A 23730-nucleotide genomic window follows, 5' to 3' on the forward strand; every position below is an offset into this window, starting at 1 on the left:
AGGCCTGGAGGTGGTGGTCAACAAATAGTGTATACAAAAATCAGAAAATTACCCAGTTACTTGCAGTTCTGATATATATGATTAACCATAAGCGCTATAATTGAGGCCCATTGTCTTGGGGAATTTCCTGGATAAAGCTGAGTAGCATAGGTTATTATTACATACATTTCTTTCATTTTGTCCAATTTAATGCACAATAGTTTCATTAAAGCAACAGAGATAAGTGGTGCTTCCTTACTTATCTGGTATCCTGTGTCCACATCTCCAACCTGGTTACTCTCCCAGTGTCAGTGTGAGTTTTTTCACCTACTCTTGCTTTTCTTTTCACATGTCAAAGACAGGCATGTTAGATTATTCATAAATGCATGAGTGGGCCTTATGATGGATAGGTGTTCTATACAGAATTAGCTTCTTCTTTGTATGTAATGCTACTTGGATAGTTGTTATATGAATTAACTGTTATGCAAAGTTTTCTTGAAATGGAGCAATCAATGTGATGTTCTTTTGCTGATAAACATGAATAAACATACCTCTTTACTTTTTACCTCCTTTTATATGGTGACAATTTCATATGTTAAATATTATGAGAAACCTCTTAAATTGTACATAGACTTTGCCTTTACTCTTGCATTTTCCTGTTGCAGTCGTTTCATTGTTTAAATCTTTTCTTTCAGCAATGAAACTGGAGACAGCCCTAGTCAGGGTTATTGTAAATTTAAATTCTCAATTTGAGACAAACAAGCGACAGTATGAGACTGAACGCAAAAAAGGAATGAAAAACAGAGCAAGTGACAAACTAGAAGCTCTTGAGTGCAAGCACAATGAGGTCAGTAAAAGTATATGGCTGAATATGGCTAATAACTGTTTGGTTAGAGATGCCAGAGGGTCTCTCTTAATGTCCTTGGTGTCCCTTTATTGGGGAAAAAAAAAATCTACTGAAGAATTGGAAGACAAATCCATGTCCGTCTACGAAGGTTTATAAGAAATTGTTATAAGGAATTCTGAAATGAATTTTGTATATTTTACAGGCAGACCAAACAAAAATACTGTGCATGTAATAAACTTTCAGTCATCTGAAAAGCAAGGAGCAAGTATATCTTAAATCTGTACCTTAGTTTAAAAGTATTTTTCTCTAACCAGAGTTTATCTTGGGTGATTTGAATGCATGTAAGAATTAGAATAATCACTGTTGTTTTTGAAATAGAATAAATCTCATTTAGATTTTTTTCAGTTGATTGCACAGTTTAACTTCGCATAAGTATCTGCATTTATCCTAAGTAAAATTTACATCCTCATTATATCTGATCTTTATGGTCAAACTTAACAAAGATGCAGGAAATAATAAATTACATTGCTGCAGTGTCCTGTTATGATTAGAAATTCAACAAAATCTGGAAAGTGCCTGGAGCAATATTAAAGCATGACATAGTTAATGAGACAGCTGCTCCAGGGTAAACCAGATTTGTCCTTTGTTTTCTAAATATGCCAAAGCATGTAACCCTAAAATTCAAAAATTTATGATTCCCCCTCATGTTGCTTTTCAACACGATTTACCTTTTTAATGTATTAAGTAGGCCACATCCCTTAAAGAAGAAAGTCGTATAGTCATTTTTTTTCCTGGCTTAATGAAGGGGTGAAGTTCCCCCCTACCCCCCCAAGTTATACAAGCCCATGTTAAATTAATAAATTAGAAATTAATAATTAGAGCAATCTAGACAAGAACAGGCCATTCAGCCCAACAAAATTCGCCAGTCATGTCCACTTAATTCTTCTAAAACAACATCGTCTAGTTTTGAAAGTCCCTAACATCCTACTGTCTACCATACTACTTGGCATCTTATTTCATGTGTCTGTGGTTATCTGTGTAAAGAAAAACTTCCTAATGTTTATGCAAAATTTTCCCTTAAGATTTCAACTGTGTCCCTGTGTTATGGGTGAACTAATTTTAAAGTAAGTTTCAATCCCTTCATAATTTTAAACACTTCAATCATGTCTCCTCTTAATCTTCTTTTGCTTAAACTGAAAAGGTTCAGCTCTTTTAAACTTTCCTCATAATTCATTCCCTGTAGCCCTGGAATTAGCCTAGTCGTTCTTCCCTGGACTTTTTTCAGTGCTACTATGTCCTTTTTGTAGCCTGGAGCCCAGAGGCCTCATGTATAACGGCGTGCATAGAATTCACACTAAAACGTGGCGTAAGGGCAAAAGCAGAAATGTTCGTATGCACAAAAAAATGCAGACACATAAATCTGTGCGTTCGCGAACTTCTACGTTCTTCCGCTCCATAAATCCCGGTCAGTGTGAAAAGTAGCGCACATGCACTCCCCAAACTCCTCCCAGAATTATGCCTATTTGAATATGCAAATCAATATAAATAGCCTTAAGCTCATTGTTCTGTGAAAAGGGAATGGCAAAAGCAAAGGGGGGAAATAGAAGAATTTCAGCAAATACCAAGTGGAGGCAAGGAAAAATGTACTATTTGTTGGTTTAAACAGTGGTATAAACAACAAAAGGAAGTTGATCGAGTGACATAGCGTGTCGGAGAAACTTGAAAGGTCAAGTTCACAAAGTCGCACAGTGCCCGAAATAAAAAAGAAGTTGTCAGATATCAAAATTGCCATGAAAAGGTGAGTCGTAGCCCACTGAGTGTCATATGAAAGCTTATTAGAGTATAGAGAAAAGAAAAAAAAAATAGGAACACAAGGGGGGGGAGCTCAATGTCAACTTTAATTTCGAAATTTTCACTTTAGTCATGTAGTTTATTTTGTCATTAAAGTAGAACATCATAAGCTTCATCTTAAAATCATTTAATTTACTACTTTCTGAAATCCCATCATAACTAAAGTAGCACGTTAAATACTTTGTTTTGGATGTTTTCTTCTATGTGTTCTATGTGTGTGAATCACTATGTGCTTCTTAAACAGCCTTTCTCTTCCTCTGACAGGACACAGAATCCATTACATTCATGATATTACAGCTCTCTGAATAATTTCAAAATTGAAATGTATACTTGATATCATTTTCATGGTGATAGGAATTAAAGCATATTATTAAACATGGGAACATGATGACACAGTGATAGTGCGGGTGGTGCCCTGTCTAGATATTGTTCCTGCCTGTGCCATGTGTGACTTTTGATGAAATACTTTATTGCAGCAGTACTGTCTATTTCAAACATTCTAACCCCCAATTCCTGTCCTTCTTTTTCTTTCTCCAAGTACCCACTTGCCACACAATCAGCTCTGTAATTGATGCCAAGCCATCTGTAAGCTTAGAACGCAGATTCTTCAAAACTTTTTAAGGAACATTGAAATATCTTCATAGTACATGTTTAATTATTCTATCCATCTATCCATCCAGTATCGCACCAGTCCCTGCAAGAATACAGCACGAGGCAGGAACAATCCATGAACAGGGCGCAAGCTTGTCGCTAGTGTTGCTACACCGTGCTCTCACATATTAACTTATTAACAATATAGATTATTTAAATAATGTTAAAATTTTTTCTGTATAATGTAATAAACATATTTTGCTGCATCTTAAAAATGATATTGTCATCATATGTAAATACGCACTTTATATAGTGGCTCTGGTTGTGCAATATTATAATTGTATTGCAAGTTTACAGTGAGTTAATCTATACTAATAAAAGGCAAAGCCCTCACTCACTCACTACTAATTCTCCAACTTCCCGTGTGGGTGGAAGGCTGAAATTTGGCAGGTTCATTCCTTACAGCTTCCTTACAAAAGTTGGGCAGGTTTTATATCGAAATTCTACGCGTAATGGTCATAACTGGAAGCTGTTTTTCCATTTACTGTAATGGAGATGAGCTTGAACGCCGGGGCGGAGTTTCGTGTGACATCATCACGCCTCCCACGTAATCACGCAGTACATAGAAAACCAGGAAGACCTCAAAAAAGCGCTGAAGAAAACATGCATTATATAATTGAGAAGGCAGCTAAACAATAAGAAGCGAAGCGAAAGTGACATATACAACCATATTCATGAGTTCTGCTACTGAAACAAAGCACATGTAAACCTACACTTTAAATTAAGTTCATAGACAGGCTGCGCTGGTGTTTGTAATTTAGTGCCTGCCCATATAAGGCCGTCCGTCAGCAGCAATCCAATAGCAAACTCCCACTAAATATTCACGGGTGAAGGACTGTGCTTATGGAGAGGAAGATGAGATGGTCAGGGTGGTGTTTGACACAAACTCAGCGAAACTGCGAGAGAAAGTTTTAAGTGCCAGGACTAAGGTAACATTAAATACAGCCATGGACATAGCACGAGATGGCACCAGCACAGCTGGGAACCTTCGATGCATGTACACCGAGGGCTCACGGAACTGACGCGAGTGCACAGATAAAAGCAACAGTTCCAAAGAGCTGAACAAAACCAATTACACAATTGAAAAGGCAGCAAAAATATGAAGCGCCTGATAAGCATATTCATAAATCCAGCTACTGCGGAAACAAAGCACACGGTGGAAAAAGTCAATGTCCCGCTAAAGGAAGACAGTGTAAAAAAAACCCGTGCATGCAGTGTGTCAGGTCTCAGATAAAGAAGAAGACGAGCTGTTTATTGATGCAGTAAGAAACGAATCGATGAATGAAACCTGTCATCTTTACAACGATTGACAAACACGGAATGTAACTTGAACACAACACATCCTACAAATACGAACCTGATTGAAAGAAATAATGATAATCAAATCCTTGATGACAGCAACACTCAGTAACACTCACAAAACAAATACTGTATATTGACAGTCATGTTACGCTATTTTTAAAATGTTCCCTTTTCTTTTCTAGCTTTTTAACACACTACTCTATATGTATATACGCTATATATGTATATATATATATATATATATATATATATATATATATATATATATATATATATATATATATGTATATATATATATATATATATATATATATATATATATATATATATATATATATATCGATCTACATACTCAATAATGGATACTTTATTCGCCATCAATGATTGTTTTGGTAAAGCCATACTCAGTGTATTCATTAGATGAACGGTAAAAAGTAAGAGCGAGGGAGGATGACTTATTGAGGCATGCAGGCTGTAGTGCCAACTCTATCTGAATTGCGCGATCACATTTGAAAAATATATCTTTTCAAGTTCTATTTAGTCCATATGTGTCAAACTCAAGGGCCACGGGCCACATCCGCCCGGCGTAATTATATCCGCCCGCGAGATCATTTTATATACTGTATTATTGTTATTAATGGCCCGGTATATGAAGCGCTGGTAACACAATAAACTACAGATCCCATAATGCAGCGCTTCAGCTGCCTTGCCAACACTTACCGCTAATCAAGTCTAGCTTATGATGCTGCAAGTTATTGCGGCTAGCTCACACGATGCTGAAGAGAAAAGTTGATTCTGAAAATAGAGCCTTTAAAACCGATGGGAGGCTGAGTATATGTTTACTGAACCCGTGTGTCTCATTTGTGGAGCTAATGTGGCTGTAATTACAGAATTTAATCTAAGACGGCACTATGAGACAAAACATCAGGGTAACCTGAATGCAATGCAGAAGATACAGAAAGCAGAATAATTAAATAAGAATCTGACACTTCAGCGGACGCTTTACCCGCACAATCACAAAGTGATTTCAAGTGAAGCTGCTTTTATGGGAGACACAAATGCACCAGTGCACCTTGCCCCACTTTCCCTGTTGCCAAGTAATGTTAAACCAAGTCGTCACTACGGTGTTCCCAAATACGCACTTTGCTGATAAACTGAGCGCACTGAGTTTGCACGGCGCTTTGGTGACTTTGAAGAACAAAAAGTCCGCCTACATGCGGCTCGAACCTTGTGCATGTTTGGTAGCACATATCTGTGTGAGAAGCTCTTCTCAGTGATAAAGACTAACAAAACAGCACACAGGAGTCGCCTCACTGATGAGCACCTGCAATCCATCCTGAGAATCTCCACAACACAGAACCTCACACCAAACAGAAACGAACCTGTTGCCAAAAAGATGCCAGGCGTCCAGCTCTAAAATGACATATGAGCAAAGACAACTGAATGATTTGATTTGTTATTGCTGAAAGGAACACATTTTATTTATATTTCCAGGTTTTGTTATGCAGCATGTTCATATTTGAATTTGTATAATTTTGACAGGATATATTTTATGGAGAGCAAAATCTTTTGGGATATTTCAAATCTAAGTTTATTTTTATATAAAATTACATAAGAGTAAAGAAATTTGAATGTTTGTTCTTTTAACGCTTACTTTATTTCTAACTTGTATAATTTAGACAGGATATATTTTATGGAGAGCAAAATATTATAAGTTGTTTAAGGTTTGAGTTGATTTATTCAGGAATAATATTCCTGTCTGTTTTTACCATTCCTACCAAAGATATTTCTGTCGACTAAATAAAAATTCCTTCTATTTAAAATTTAAATAGACCTTGAACAAATACGATAGTTCTTAATATCCACACAGACTTGCACGTAAGAGCGGAGTTATCCATTTTAACAAGCAGCGTATTGCACTGATAATGAAATAGCTGTGTGTGTATATATGTAGATATGTATGTATATGTATATATATGTTTATATATGTGTGTGTATGTATATATGTGTGTGTATGTATGTGTGTATGTATGTATGTATATATATGTATGTATAGTGTATATATATATATATATATATATGTATATATATATATATATATATATATATATATATATATATGAATGACAACAACACTAATCACTCACAACAGTGACAAAACAATTACATTGACAGTCATGTTACGTTATTTTCAAAATGTTTGCTTTTCTTTTTCATTGCTTCTTTAACAAACTACTTCTCCAAGCAGCTGGTATTTTGCTAGTCTATACTAATAAAAGGCAAACCCCTCACTGACTCATGACTCATCTAATTCTCCAACTTCCCGTGTAGGTAGAAGGCTGAAATTTGGCAGGCTCATTCCTTACAGCTTACTTACAAAAGTTGGGCAGGCTTCATTTCGAAATTTTACACGTAATGGTCATAACTGGAAGCTATTTTTCTCCATATACTGTAATGGAGTTGAGCTGGATGGCCGTGGGGGGCGGAGTTTCGTGTGATATTATCACGCCTCCCATGTAATCACATGAACTGACTATCAACACAGTACGTAGAAAACCAGGAAGAGCTCAAAAAAGCGCTGAAGAAAACATGCATTATATAATTGAGAAGGCAGCGAAACAATAAGAAGCGAGCGACTGACATATACAACCATATTCATGAGTACTGCTACTTCGGAAACAAAGTACGGTGTAAACCTAAAATTTAAATTAAGTTCATAGACAGGAGTTTTGTAATTTAGTGCCTGCCCATATAAGGCCGTCCGTCAGCAGCAATCCAATAGAAACACTTACAGCTTACTTACAAAAGTTAAGCAGGTTTCATTTCAAAATTCTGCACATAACGGTTGATAATGGTTGACAGCGTCCGCCATGTTGAACTTTCTTATTTATGGCCCCATCTTCACGAAATTTGGTAGGTGGCTTCCCTGCACTAACCAAAACCAATGTACATACTTATTTTGGTGGTATGACGCCACTGTCGGCCGCCATATTGAACTTTCCAGCGTCACTAATTCTCCAACTTCCCGTGTAGGTAGAAGGCTGAAATTTTGGTACTTATTTCGGTGGTATGATGTCTCTGTCGGCCGCCATATTGAACTTTTCAACGGTCTTTGTTACTTATGGGCCCATTTTCAAGAAATTTGGTACGCGGGTTCCCAATGCTAACTGAATCCTACTTATGTACATATATACGTTCATAGCTTGCAGCTCGGTCACCGTGTGAGGCGGCGTTGGGTCCCCCATCCCAACGCCTCCCACGTTGTTGGCTGCCTGCCTATATAAGGCCGTCCGTCGCTCCAGTCTCTACATTCCCTTCCTTGCTTCGCCACGGGATTCAAGTCTCCCTGGTGATAACTACAGTCTTTTTATTTAATCCATGGCTTCTCTGCTGCTTTATTGTTCATTTATTACGATTATAGTTATTGTTTAGGTATTTTAGACTTACTTTACATTGTTCAGGTACCAATTTCCTTTATCATTCCAACCGTCCCCCCATTAACATGTCTATCGAGGTGATCACCTTCGATCAAAGAACTGTCACTTACCGAGTGGTTTCCATGCCCAGAGATGGCACCTGCCTTTTCCATTCTCTTTGTTACATATTGCACGGCCATATCAGGCTCACTCTTGATATCCGGAGGAACATTGTGTCTTCTGTATTGAATGACTGGGACAGGTTCAAGGTGTGGACTGATGACGGTACAGGAGATAATTATACTACACAGGAGCACTATAAGAGTGAAATGCTTTAGCCCTTCACCTATGCATCTGCATGTGAGTTGATGGCTGCCGCTGAATTGTTCGGTTGTCGCTTTTAAGTGTACCGAAATGGCCAAATATTTTACACCTTTCGACAACCGCCAATGCCTCTTAAACATCTTAGATTCACAGGTGACGATTTCAGTAGTGGACACTTTGTTTATGAATGTTTAAACTCTCAAAAGCTGGATGTGAAGTTATCGATGAAACCGGTTTTATACTTACAACACTTGACAGATGCCGAATGTCTCTTCAACACAAGTCCTACAAATACTGTCGTAATTGAAACAAACTATGTAACTTAAGCCGATTATGACAGCAGCAATCCAAGCTGTGAGATTTGAAACAAGATTACTGTTCACATGGCCATCTGTACGTTGCATGCTCAAGAGTAAGCTCAGCGCACAGCTTGGTCATATTACAACTGGAGGGCCGAACTCCCAATGTGGTATACAAAGAAATCCTTAACAAATAATTATTGGTATATTTTCCCTCGGTTTAAAAAGGTTTAATTTTCTTCTTAATAAAAATTTTAAGGCAGTATTTTGCCGCTGCGATGCACGGGTATTTTGCTAGTTGTACTTATAAGTACAAACAGTTCTACAAGGAGCACATGATGGAGTAATTGAGTGCGTTTATAGTTCTTGGGATGAAATTGTTTCTGAACCGCGAAGTCCGTACAGGAAAGGCTTTGAAGCTTTTGCCGTATAGGAGCAGTTGAAATAGACTGTGCGCATGGCTGAGGCAGTGTGTGCTTGATGCTGCATACCGATAATTCTCTTTCCAATCAGCTGCTGTAGAGCAGTAATTCCACACTCGGATACAGTGGGATAAATACTCTGAGTGGTTCATTGAGAGAAACAACTTTAAAGCAGCTATGATATTTTGATTAGTTTGGCTGTTAAATGAACCATTATATTGTTACAGGTTAATTACAATCAGATGCCTTAAACTAATAAACAATATGCGGTTAATTTCAGTGTATTTGATAAAGCCACGTCAGGGATGTAGATCTAAAAAGAAAGGGAAACTACACAGGAACAAAAGCACTGCTTTGACGCTGGGTGCCACCAGTCACCAAAACTGAGCAGAGAACTAGTGTACGCCAGGCATCGAGCTGGCGTGAAACTCTGCGTGGCTTTATGCCAAGTTTAGTTTTTATACATCGCGATGTTAGTGTGGAAACGGGCGTAAACAACATTTTTGTGCGTACTCGCCATTTGTATATGATGCCCCAGGTCTTGACATGTGTTGCTCAATCTTCTTTTTAATAATTCCTTAAGAATTCAAGGATAAATATTATCAGTTTGGCTCCAGCAGAACTCCGTGACCCTGTAGTTATGATATTGCGGGTTGGATAATGGATGGATGGATGAATATTATCAGGTCCTGGTGATTTTTTTTAATTTCAGAATATTTAAATAAGCAGCACATCTCCCTCCACAAGTCGTCTCCTTAGTAGTCCCTTTTACTGCTGGGATGTTATCTCTGAAGATTTCTGAAAAGTGCAAGTTTAGAGCATCTGCTGTTTCATTTTCTGTATTTTCATTTTAATTCCCCTTTACAATTCCTGATGTACTTCACTTCTTCCTTGATTGTTCTTTTACAACTAAAATACTGAATAAATCTCTTTTTGTCATTTTTCGCCTTACTTGCTATATTCCTCTCTAACTGCCCTTTAGCCTCATTAATATCCTTCTTAATAGTTGCCCTAATGTTCTCATACACCCTGCGATTCACATTGGAGTTATTAGTTTTGTACACTTTATACAGCTTTTTTTTTCTTTGCAGCTTCTTTTCAACTCTTGATTAACCCACTGCAGAGTGTTTTTTTTTTAAATTTCCTACTAGTTCCAAATTTAGGTGTGTACCTGTCCTGTATTATATGTAAAACGTTTTTAAACCTGTTCCACTGCTCCTTGATTATCTCCACACTTAAAATGTTATTCCAGTCTATCCTCCTTGGACTTTGCAGCATCTGTTCAATATTTGCCCTATGAAAGTCAGACTTAACAGTTTTTGTCATTGCATCAGTGCTCTTTGAAAACCCAGAGAATTGTATTATACACTTGATCCCATTGGTTCAATCATTACCTCTACACCCCCAGTTCTGTCCTAACTATTACAAAATACAGGCTTCTCCCCATATTGGTGCTTTAACACACTGTGTTTAATAAAAAATAAAAAAAACAGTCGCTAACTACTTCTAAAAACTCTTGTACCCTGGTATTTGCAAGGTTATGCCAGTCAATTTTTGGGTAGTTATTATATCCCCCTGTAATCTTGCCTTTTTAAAATTCCTAAAATGATGTGCATTGAAATTAGTGTCTGTATTTAGCCTTTTATAACACAGTCCTAAAATAAGGCCTGTTCCACAACCCCACCTCCTTTTATGTTCTTTCTGACCTCCCTAATAAATGTGTATCCCTTTATGTTGTACTCATCACCATCTTTTTTATTTAGCCAGGTTTCTGTTATTGCTTTAAAATCAGAATTATGCTCCACTTAAATACAACTCCAACTCACTTGTTTTGTTTTTATCACAGAAATTTTAAATGTCTTACTCTTTTTACTTTTGCATTTAAACATTGGACTACAATTTACATTACTATGTATTTTAATTTAACACTATCATTTTTTTCTTATATGTAAAAACAAAAATATAGTATCAGTTCAAGTTTAGAACTATTTTTGAAAGGTAAGTATTGTTTTGAAATATTTGAAATACTAGTCTATGCCTATAGACATTTCCTTTGTGATATTTTTTTTGTTATTCTAATTCTCTATATAAATCGTCCCTTGTTATTTTATTGCTTGTTTTGAAAAATGTTTAACTGATAATAGAATCAGTCCATTCTGCCCTTAGAAAAATGCATTGATAATTTAGAAGAAAGACTAGACCTTTCCCTAATGGTACAACTTAGCCACAGGAACGTTTTGTCACAAGTGAAGAAAATGCTATGCAGATTAATTACTAACCAGTTGTTCATATACTGGTTGCCTCTTTAAACCCACAGTGCATGCAGCTATTACCAACTGAGAAACTTAAATGGGTCTAGAAGACGAAAAAATGGCAGGACAGTGCCAAAACGCATCCCATCATGTCTTAAATGCAAACTTTTTTATTGTATAATGTTCTTAATTGTCAAATGTTTTAGCTTTCATCAAACTTCTGCAGATGGAGGAAATTCCCCAGTATAGTAAGTGTATTAGGGTTAGGCCTAAGACATTCTCATTTTGAGTTATTTCCTGCTTGTTCATACATGCTGTATATCTTGGAAATTTCTGGTTATTTCTGAGGTTATTTTGCATGTGTGTAAGAGACTTGAACTTCACTTCTAAATGAGTGTAGCCATATAAAATTACAAAAAGAAAAAAATTATAATGAAAGATGACAAAACATCACAATTCCAAGCTTGTCTTTACAACACCCCTTCAGCTAGAGTATAATAAGAAACACTATATGTAAGAGAATCACAGGCATATTGCAATACAGTATATTACACTAGGGAACACTAGACATTCATGCTGTTTGTTATACAGTATGTTTGACAAATCAACCTTTACTTTCTCTGCTGTTTGAACATAATTATAGCCACGCAAAACATGCTTGCTGCAAGTAAACAAACATATTGTTTATTTGTTTATTTGTAGCACAATGATAATGGATGATGGCTATATACAAGTATATACAGATGCAGGAAAATAAATGAATAACATAAGATATACAGTTGCCCAGGGAAATATTTATTCAGGGTCATCTTTTGCTGATTAAATGGATAAACGTTTCTGGAGCAAGTTTGTAAATGTCTGCCTATTTTGTTAGCGTCATTGATATTTTTATACAAGGTCTCTCTTGCTTCTTCACCTCACTGTTTATCAGTAAGGCAGGGTTCAATGCAGTACCAACATTCAACTATGTGCTTTGTGGCCTTCTACTCTTGTGGTGTGGCACTTACCTAACTGTAGTAGAAATACTGATCCAATGTTTTATTACGGGCCACACCCTAGACCAGTAGTTCTTAAACTCTGTCTTGGGAACTATGTGTGACTGCAGGTTTTTGTTCCAACTAGAATCACAATAAGTGAAAATAATTGGTAATAATTGATCTCATTAGTTAGCTGGTCTTTTTTTCTCTTATTCTGCATTCAGGAAAGCACAGCAGTATGATTTTTACATTACAGCACATTTAGAAATATGTCTGTATTTAGATAGATAGATACTTTATTAATCCCCAAGGGGAAATTCACATACTCCAGCAGCAGCATACTGATAAAAACAATATTAATTAAAGAGTGATAAAAATGCAGTGCAAGTTAAAAAATGCAAGGTGGTGATTGCGAGGCAGGTGTAACAGTCTATAATCTTGTATTATGTTAACGTTTACCCCCCCCCGGGTGGAATTGAAGAGTCTTATCGTGTGGGAGAGGAACAATCTCCTCTGTCTGTCAGTGGAGCAGGACAGTGACAGTAGTCTGTCACTGAAGCTGCTCCTCTGTCTGGAAAGCTACTGTTCAGTGGATACTCCATGATTGACAGGAGACTGCTCAGCGCCTGTCGCTCTGCCTCTGATGTCAAACTGTCCAGCTCCGTGCCTACAATAGATCCTGCCTTCCTCACCAGTTTGTCCAGGCATGAGCCGTCCCTCTTCTTTATGCTGCCTCTCAAGCACACCACCTCATAGAAGAAGGCGCTCGCCACAACCGTCTGATAGAACATCTGCAGCATCTTATTGCAGATGTTGGACGCTAGCCTTCTAAGGAAGTCTCGTCAGCTCTGTCCTCTCCTGCACAGAGTATCGGTATTGGCAGTCCAGTTCAATTTATCATCCAGCTGCACTCCCAGGTATTTATAGGTCTGTACCCTCTGCACACAGTCACCTCTGATAATCACAGGGTCCAGGAGGGGCCTGGGCCCCCTAAAATCCACCACCAGCTCCTTGGTTTTGCTGGTGTTCAGGTGTAGGTGGTTTGATTCGCACCATTTAACAGAGTCCTTGATTCGATTCCTATACTCCTCCTCCTGCCCACTCCTGATGCAGCCCACGATAGCAGTGTTGTCAGTAAACTTTTGCACATGGCAGGACTCAGAGTTGTATTGGAAGTCCGATGTATATAGGCTGAACAGGACTGAAGAAAGCACAGTCGCCTGCGACGCTCCTGTGCTGCTGACCACAATGTCAGACCTGCAGTTCCCGAGACGCACATATTGAGGCCTTTTTGCAACATAGTCCATGATCCATGCCACCAAGTATGAATCTACTCCCATCTCTGTCAGCTTGTCACTAAGGAGCCGAGGTTGGATGGTGTTGAAGGCACTAGTGAAGTCCTGAAACATAATTCTTACAGCACTACTGCCTCTGTCCAAGTGGGAGAGGGATTGGTGTAGCATATAGATGATGGCATCCTCTGCTCCCAACTTCTCCTGGCATGCAAACTGCACAGGGTCAAGGGAGTGGCGGACGTGTGGCCTCAGGTGGTGAAGCAGCAGCTACTCCATGGTCTTCATCACATGTGACATCCGAGCGACATGCCGGAAGTCATTTAGCTCACCAGGATGTGATACCTTTGGGACTTGGGTGATGCAAGATGTTTTCCAAAGCCTCGGGACTCTCCCCTGTTCCAGGCTCAGGTTGAAGATGCGCTGTAGAGGACTCCTTAGCTCCAACGCACAGGCCTTCAGCAGTTGTGGTGATACTCCATCTGGACCCACTGTTTTGCTATAGCTTTAAGTGTTTAACTCTTTTTTTTTTTTTTTATTGTTTTCCTATTATTTTTCTCTTATTCTGTGTAGTCAACTTCCTTCTTTGTATTGTAATAGTGACAATTAAAAACAGGTAAGGCAGCCTTCCATTCGAACAACATTAAATGATGAAAGGCTGCAACTGCTTTAGTCTCAGATCCACTAAGTAAAAAATAATGGATAGACAAACAGGAAATCGGGATGAACATAAACAAAAATTAAAAAAAAAACTATCAACATGTAACTGCTTAATTTTTATTAAAATGTATTAACACACTTTTATAATTTCTTTATTGACCCCAAAACACAGAAACTGCGAAATAGCAGCTCACTTAATTAGGCCAGGAGTCCAGTTGAAAACAGAAGTTGGTTGGAACAAAAACCTGCAGCCCCAGGGTTCCCCAGGATTGAGTTTGGGAAACACTGCCATAGACAATATGGTTCCTCCAGCAGTAGAGAAGATGTTAAAAGTAGGCTTTATGCCTTTTTTTGCCAGTGTTGGCAAGGGTTGCATTATGATCATTTTGCTCATCTACTAGAGTGGTAAATGGTGCAAAATTCAGACTTCTCTCAGCCTGGATATTACACCAGTATCATTCGACTATAGAGGAGATAATCTTATCCATAGAAACCCAGGTGTTGTTTTCCAAAAAGAGGCTCAGTTTCACATAAAAATTGCACTTTGACTGAAGCTAAATGTCAGTGAAACTGGGCGCTGTGGCTCTGCTTTGCAGATATAAGAAGTCTTGTGTGCCATTCCTAAGAATGGAGGGCAAGGCCACTCTGTCCTATAATGCTAACTTACTAAATCTCCTATCAACCTGAAACTGATAAAAGGTTCTTCGTAGCTTTGTAAGTAAGTCTGCCTTTCTCTCTGACTTGCTTAAATATCTGCCTTTAAAATCTGTCAATACCCACCTAGTTTAATTGCAAAAATAACCAAAAAAAAGACACATTCATTAAGTGTGAATGGACTGGAGACTCGCATTTTTAGGATTCTGTGTAAACTGTTAAACCACTTCATGTAAACATTTATTTAGCCATTTCAAATTTAACCACGTATTTCAGTGTCCAGAGTACATGTAAGCTAAGCAAGTACCACCAAGTTTCATTAGGTCTATGACGCAGATAATGATGTTTATGTTAACACATGTCCATATTCAGTGGGCTATCCAAACCAAAATCATATAACAGTAGTTATTGTGCTTTACTTACCAAAAGACATGGCACCGATTAAAACTGTACACAGCAAAGGTTTTAATAAATTATCAGCACTTGGCAAGAGGAGTCATTCCCTCCTGCAGTAGTTCTTCTGAAGTTATGTTGCCTTTATTTGAGTGATGATTTATGGAAGCATGCCTGAACGTAATGGTTCATTATATTGATAAGGAATATACGCTGAAAAACAAGGGCTTGCAGTGCAGTTTCTTTAAGTATGTGCACTTTATGTTGCAATACTTTTCTCATCAATGGTATACCCCAATTGCTGGTTTTTAAGAAGTAATATTTATTTTGAACAAAAAGAAAGGGTGTTTGTAGTTAAATTTTGTTTAATAAATATTTGAGTAGCAGTAATTTATTGTATTGAAAGACAATGAAGACGATTGGTGTATCTTTGTTGTAAAAAATAAAAACATTATTAAACATTTTATATTTTTAATTTTTCATTCAGTTCGTTCAAATACATACTGTATATGTATCCAATTACCTTGACTAAATACAGACTTGCAGTACTCTGAGTCACAGATAAAATTTATTTTTCTTTTAAAAAGTTATTTTTATTTTCTAGTACACAGGTATCAAATTGCTATCCGGGAGAGCACACTTTTTTTCTAGCTACATTCTTAATTAATAACCAGTTACTGCTGGTAATGGAATAGACTTATTTTTGTATTAATTCTGAATTTCTTAAATTCAGAATCCAGATAATCGGCTAACTTGATCCCATTTTTAACTGCATTTCCTTCATACAGTATCTGTTTCAATAAAATATTTCAAACGAATAAAAGTGAAGGTCTAACTAATATTGATCCACTGTTGTCCATAAAACATTTGGATGGTACTCACAGAAAAAGAACATCAAAGGTGTTGTAAATGTCCAGGGTGATGGAATGAAAGCACAAACAAGCCACTGAATTAAATAATGTTCATTAAGATTGAAAATGATTTTTAATTCAAAAACTCGTTGCAGTAAAAATGATAGCCATCAGGAGCTATAGATCCCAGTATTCTGCACCTATTATTTGTTGTCTGCCAGTTAAAGAAAAAACAGTGAGTTGTTCAGAATCCTAAAAAAGTTAATCAAAATTAAAAGATAAAAGAATGATACTCTTAGCAACAGTGTTGAAATTGGTTAACAATTAATAAAAAGCTAGTAAAGAAGAAAAAGAAACTGCAGCCATTGTAACCCAGCAAGATCTGAGTTTGACATCTAGTACAAAAACTTCAACATCCACGGTCTTGTGAAATCTTAAGTATCATTAGATGGATGACTTATATTGTAATTTTTTTCCCCCCTTTATAGCTGTTACAGAAGCAGGAGGATGTGAAGGACATGATAAACAGTTTATTCAAAGGAGTCTTTGTACACCGTTACAGGTAGGTATTCTAGTGAGTGCCAAGACGGACAACTGTCAGTATTCTAATTAGCCACATCTCTTATCATTTTCTTTTAAATTGCTATATTGTTGAAGGTCAATGCATAAAAATATCATTAGAAGTGTATCAATTTTACTTATTATTTATTTTTGGTCTGGTATTTGTTTACTGATCCAATAGTCAGAACCTACTTTCTGTAGGTCAGGAAAAAAAATAACTTAGTTTCAAAAATTTGACACACATACTGTATGCTGAAGAAAACTGAATTTGATTAGGGGAATGTGTAAAAAGATTTTTAAATAGTTCACTCAAAATGAAGAAAATTATGTCTAATATTAGAAAAGAGAAGTCATTTTAGAAAGGATCATGGGACTTTCAGTCTAGTTAGTCTTTTCACAGTTAAACTGAACTGCATTGGCTTAGTTATCTGTGTTTAAAAAAAAAAAATAAAATAAATAAATAAAAAATATTGTGAACAGAATGTTGAAATTTTCATACAGCATCTTTGGAGAATATTTTGACAGTGGTGTAAACCCAAGCAAAGATGTATAATGCCATACAAATTGAGACAGTGCAGGTTGGGTCCAGCTCCACTTCTTGAAACCACACCATCAGTACCGTAACCAAAATGAGCCAGGCAAATGAGGACACTAAGCAGGGGGATGGTGAAAAAGTACAAACCAGCTTTTAATAAAAACCCAAGTCCAAAACAGTGTACAAAGTGCAGTGCTTCAATATCCACTACAAATACCCAGCCCACCTCCTTCTCCTCGTCTCCGTGGCTCACCATCCACGCTTACCCGACCCCTATCTTGGCTGACCCCAAACCACTCCATCCAGACTGTCCAAGGTCGGTGGTACTCCCGTAATCCTTCACGCATCCAAAGGTGTACATCAGACCCTGGGGGAGGTCATCCGCCATGCTCGCCCCACTCCACACAAATGATCAGTGGGGTAAACCTGTCCCTAGAATTCCAAACCCTATGCTCCTTTGTGAGGCTCCTGAACGTGCTGCCTTTCCTCCCTAGGAGTGATCATCCTGCCTGAGACTGCTCTTAAGGCTCTTTTTTTTTTTTTTAACCTCTGAAGCCATTTCTCTTCTGACAAATTTCTTCCTTCCTTCCTGATCTGTGCAAGCTCTTTTTAAAACAGTTAGCCAATTGGGTACAGGTGTGAGGAGCCACTACTTCCACGGCAGCTTGGAGTCTCCTGATTGATCTGCTCGCCTCTGCACAGTGCCTCCACCAACTGTGGAGTGAAAAGCATTTGCACAACATCACACCTGCCTAGAGCCTGCACCTACACCGGGCATGATTATTAAAAATTGGCACCATGTCACGGATCACACTTCACACAAATAATGTGGGTACTGTTGATTTTTATTCTACCACAGTAGGTTTATTTATTTATTTTTTAAATAAGTAATTAATATCATGTTTTAAGCCAGAGTAATTAAATTCAAGTTGCACTATCTAACCTGATGCTTAGACTTAATATGAGATAAACAGTGTTGTCATGGCAAGTCAAAGGAGTAAAGAGCTTGTTTATGGTTCACTAGATGTAGACAAATAAATATTTATAGCTTTAATACCAGACAGACAGTATCAGTATAAGGCCAGGAAATTCACAGTAAATTCTCTGACATTATGTGTCAAGCATCCATATGACAGAAAATTAAAGATGAAAAAGAATTATCTATAAAAGAAAAGGATTTGGCACTTTTAGATGTAGAAGTTATGTGCAATGTGCAGCTAATGATGTGTGCTAATTAAGTGGTACTGTATTATGATGCTCAACACACTAAAAGGTTAACTCTTATAATTTTTTGATTTGATGTTTACTCTGCAGTAAAGAAAATGCACATCGCTAATGCTTAGTAATTAAGTCATATAATACTGTGTTCATAGTATGCATATAAAAATGACTGAGTAAGTTAATGTGATTAACTAAAGCATACATCTTTTAATACTTACTAATTACTAAATACTAATACTAATTTAAGCTTGATGTGAATTTATTATAGTTTGCTAATGTTCTCTTACATCTTAATAGCAGTATGTAATTCCTACCATTGTATTTACTGATTTATTGTGGAGGTTAATGCATTATCAGTTTACTTGTTTGACTCTTTGTTGGTTAGAGTCATAACTGTGGTTTTATGGAGAAAAGCTAGCTAACCATTATTAAATAAGTAATTGTACATTAGCTCAGTGACCCACCCAGTGTTTTATTTCACTTCATCCAATGCATTAGCTTAACACAATGATAAGTGTAGACAATTTGATAACATGAAAACTGCATCTTTAGTAAAAATGTGACTGCTTAATCACATGAATAATTAAATATATATTACAGCATTCAGATTTTATGGTATTGCATAATTTTCACAAATCACCTGATTTGTAAGAGCTGTGTAATTTGCATATTTCAGATAATTTTGTTTAGCAATTGAGTAGTTTTATGAAATAACTCTCATACGTTTCACATCTAACCCTTACTCACTAGTTGGTGAGAACTAAAGTGAGAAAATGTTGATTTTTGCAAGCATCTAGACATAATTAATACTAAAAAATATTAAATCCTGTTTCCTCTGAATAAGGATATTAATTTATGTTGACATAAAATATTAAAAGTTAAAAATTGAGTGAAGATTTTCTATGGCAAGTACTAGAAAAGCCTGTGTAAAGGGAAGGTGTCCTTTTATTGGTCAAACCTGCTATGAAAAGGTTTGTCTAAATTTTGATCTTTCTTTCATGTTTAATATTAATATGGACAGTTGGATACTATATGGATAAATAATATATTTTTTGGTGATTGATGCTATTTTTGTGTAATATTTTGATATTTTAAATGTTCTCTGCAGAGACTCTATTCCAGCAATCCGAGCTTTGTGCATGCTGGAGATTGGAGTATGGATGAAGCTGGATAGTGATGGCTTTCTTACGGATGGCCATCTTAAGTATCTAGGTTGGTGCCTGAATGACAAGGTAGATATGAAATCTAAAAAGCATCATCATTTTTTTTTTGTTTCTCCCATTTTCGAGGAAATCAAATAACATTATGGCCTAATCCCCCTTGTTCAACTTTCTAAAGTTAGCTACTCCTATAATGCACTGGTTGTCAAGTTAAGTCCTAGCCCTCTGTGGCTACAAGTTTTCATCACAAGCCACTTTCCTTCTTTTATCTAGACTCACTGCTTTAATTGTTAAAAATGTATTCTTCTTTTTTTTCCTGTGTTTTAGTGTTAGTTTACAAATAATAAAAACTGGGTTTGCTGTGTTTTTGTTATAATGTTGCAAACATTTAAATTTGTTACATGAAAATTGTTAGTTTTTCATTGTCCTCATTTTCATTACACTTTTCCCAGGTGTTAGGTTGGGTCTGTATCGAAGGAGTGACACTTCATAGGAGTGACATAAATACCGTATGTTTTATCTTGGTAGAGTAATATATATATTTCTCTACTTTCCCCAATTGTATTATTACTATGTAGACTTAGAATGCCCAATCTCACAGATTTACCACTGTTTATAAGGTATTATTGTATCTAACTTATCCCCACCTTCCCTTCTATATCTATAACCTCAGGCAATTAGATGTAGTAAAAAGACAAGCAGGAGTTAAGTTACACATAAAATAATGTATTATTGATAATATTCATAAATAATATCAAAATGCAAAGTACATTTGAATTCTGGCAACCATACAACCTGAAAAAATGGTGATGTGTAATTCAGGTGGCACACAGACTTGTAGTTACTTAAAATGTCTCTAGTTAAGGTATCATTGGTGCTCAGCTTTCAGCCACATGTCTGTTCAATATGGCTGCTGAAGCTGTGCTCGTCAATTGTGTTGTCTTTAGTTCATGGTGTGATGGTGTTCATCAGTTGTTAGCAAGAGAAAGATACTTCTACATCATCACAGGTTAGCAAGAGAGAGAATGTGAGGTTAAGTATGTACATTTATAGATGTTCTGTCCAACCCCTACAGCCAGTAGGACATCATGGTACTTAAAGGCGTCTGAGACAAGTAAATTCCAAACAGCCATACCTCAGATTAAGTGGGAAATAGAACATCTTAACACCCCCCAAACCATATGTTAAAGTACACCTTAGCCTACTTGCGGCGGTAGAAATACTTTAGCAAAGAAACACTCGCCAAACTGGTTTAAGACGCATCAAATCCTGTCGTAAACGGGGGGGCAAACACGAAAGCCTCTCACCAAAGTAACACTAAATTACATTGCTTTGTCTAAATTACAAATAAAGACATACAAAACATTTATCAAGTTATATGCAAAATCTCACATCACAACACCGTATTAAAAGAGTGACATTTTATTGGAGTGATATAACGAATCACCTACCACACACAACTGAAAGTACGCTCGCCAAAAAAATCGTTGTCGCCTCACCTACCACACACAACTGAAAGTACGCTTGGCAAAAAATTGTTGTCGCCTCACCTACCACTTGGATGGTTGTCACTCCTATGAAGTGTCACTCCTTTGAATAGGACCGGTTAGGTTATTTCTGCTGTGTTTTACTAATAAGCATTCTACATTGTTTGACACTGAAATAGAATTAGGCCTTCAGCATTCAGTGCAGTTTGCACTGGTTTAGGCTCAATTTGTAGTATTTTGTCATTATTAGGAACTAAAAGATCAAACTCACAAAGACAAATTTATAAGTGCATGACAAGAATTAAGTTTTTTAAGGCTATAGTGAAAATAAAAATGTTAAAACCGTTTAAATATATAAAAATACAGTGGAACCTTGGGCCATGAACGTCTCGGAACACGTACAAATTGGGTTACGACCAAAAAGTTTGCCAAACTTTTGCATCTGTTCACGACAACACACTCGGGTGACGAACAAGCCAGTTTCCCTTCCGGTTCGTACTCGCCGGTGATTTACGCACGTTTTCAGTCTCTCCCTGTACAATACGTTGTTTTTGGTCAGACATGCATAACGCAGAGACACTTTACCTCAAAATTGTAATCTCCTCTCCACCCAGTTCCTCCTCACTTCCTTCATACAAGGTTAGTTTTCTTGGTTGTTTATGGTTAGTTTTTGTATAAATTAAAGATTTTTCAAATGTTCATTTTTTTCCCCTGTGCTTAAAACTCATTAAAAAAACATTTATTTATATAGCACATTTTCATACAAATAATATAGTTCAAAGTGATGAAGAAAGAAAAAAAAGACTAAATAAATAAGAAAAATAAGACAAAACATTCATTCATTCATTAACATAGAATAAAAGTAAGGTCCGATGTACAGGGAGGACAGAAAAACCAAAAGAAACTCCAGACTGCTGGAGAAAAAATAAAATCTGCAGGAGTTCCAGACCATGAGACCGGCCAGCCCCCCCTGGGAATTCTACCTAACATAAATGATCAGCCTTCATTGTATTTAGGGTTCTCATGGAAGGACTTGATGGAGATGGTCATGTGGACTTCTGGCCTTTAATCCATCAACGTAGGAACATCATGGTGCTTTTATTAGGTGGTGGTGGCGCAGGTCGCCACCACAGAAAACCAGGACAAGAACAGAAGAGAGAGTAGGGGTTAGTATGGATTTTGGAGCCACCATGAATAGTAATGGTAATTAATTGAATATACAGAGCATCAGAATTAAACTGAAATAAAGTTATGAGAAAGCCATGTTAAAGTAATGTGTTTTTAGCAGTTCTTTAAAGTGCACCACTGTATTAGCCTGGCGAATTCCTATTGGCATGCTATTCCAGATTTTAGGTGCATAACAGCAGAAGGCTACCTCACCGCTTCTTTTAAGTTTAGCTCTTGGAATTTTAAGCAGACACTCAATTAAAAAGATGCTAAGGTTACGATTGGGAATATAAGGTGTCAGACATTCCAATATATAAGATGGAGCGAGATTATTTATTTAAGGCTTTGTAAACCATAAGCAGTCTTTTTAAGTCAATTCTGAATGACACAGGTAACCAGAGTAGTGACATCAAAACTGGAGAAATGTGCTGGGATTTTCTTTTCCTAGTTAGGATTATAGCAGCTGCATTCTGCGCTAGTTGCAAACGATGTATGTTTTTTTTGGGTAGTCCTGAGAGGAGTGCATTATGATAATCTAGTTGACTGAAAACAAAAGTGTGAACTAGTTTCTCAGCATCTTTCAATGATATAAGAGGTCTAACTTTTGCTATATTTCTTAAGTGAAAAAAATTCTGTCCTAGTGATCTGATTAATATGCAATTTAAAATTCAGGTCACAGTCAACAGTTACCCCTAAATTCTTTACCTCCGTCTTGACTTTTAATCCTAATGCATCAAGTTTATTTCTAATAACCTCATTAGATCCGTTATTATCAATCACTAAAATTTCTGTTTTCTCTTTATTTAGCTTGAGAAAATTACTATTCATCCATTTAGAAACACAAGTAAGACATTGTGTTAGTGAAACAACAGAGCTGGGGTCATCAGGGTCTATTGACAAATACAGCTGTGTGTCATTAGCATAGCTGTGGTAGCTCACGTTGTGCCCCGAGATAATCTGACCTAATGGAAGTATGTGAATTGAAAAGAGCAGCGGATACAGGATAGAGCCTTGTGGAACACCATATAGAATATCATGTGTCTTTGAGTTATAATTACCACAACTCACAAAGAATTTCCTACCTGCCAGGTAGGATTCAAACCAGTTTAAGACACTGCCAGAGAGGCCCACCCATTGACTAAGGCGATTTCTAAGAATATTGTGATCAAAGGTATCAAATGCGGCACTCAGATCTAAGAGGGTGAGAACAGATAAATGGCCTCTATCTGCATTTACGCGCAAATCATTTACTATTTTAACGAGTGCGCTTTCTGTGCCGTGATTTGTTCTGAAACCCGACTGAAACTTATCAAGAATAGCATGTTTTTTGAGGTGTCATTTAGCTGCATAATGACTTCCTTCTCTAGAATTTTGCTTAAGAAATGCAGGTTAGAAATGGGTCTAAAATTTTCAAAAGCAGAGGGGTCAA

At 36.9% G+C, this 23730-nt stretch overlaps 1 protein-coding gene across 3 annotated transcripts in view; it reads left to right on the forward strand.

The window, feature by feature from the left end:
• The window catches only part of LOC120525240 (cohesin subunit SA-2-like), a 200534-nt gene that overhangs the window by 61788 nt on the left and 115016 nt on the right, over window positions 1-23730 (forward strand). For all 3 annotated transcript variants that reach the window (XM_039747367.1, XM_039747369.1, XM_039747368.1), the window contains exons 8-10: window positions 675-826; window positions 16659-16732; window positions 19596-19719. In XM_039747367.1, coding sequence (XP_039603301.1) covers window positions 675-826; window positions 16659-16732; window positions 19596-19719 — 350 coding nt within the window. The remainder of the gene's footprint in view (window positions 1-674; window positions 827-16658; window positions 16733-19595; window positions 19720-23730) is intronic.

Source organism: Polypterus senegalus, chromosome 3, assembly GCF_016835505.1.
Source record: "Polypterus senegalus isolate Bchr_013 chromosome 3, ASM1683550v1, whole genome shotgun sequence".
NCBI lineage: Eukaryota > Metazoa > Chordata > Cladistia > Polypteriformes > Polypteridae > Polypterus > Polypterus senegalus.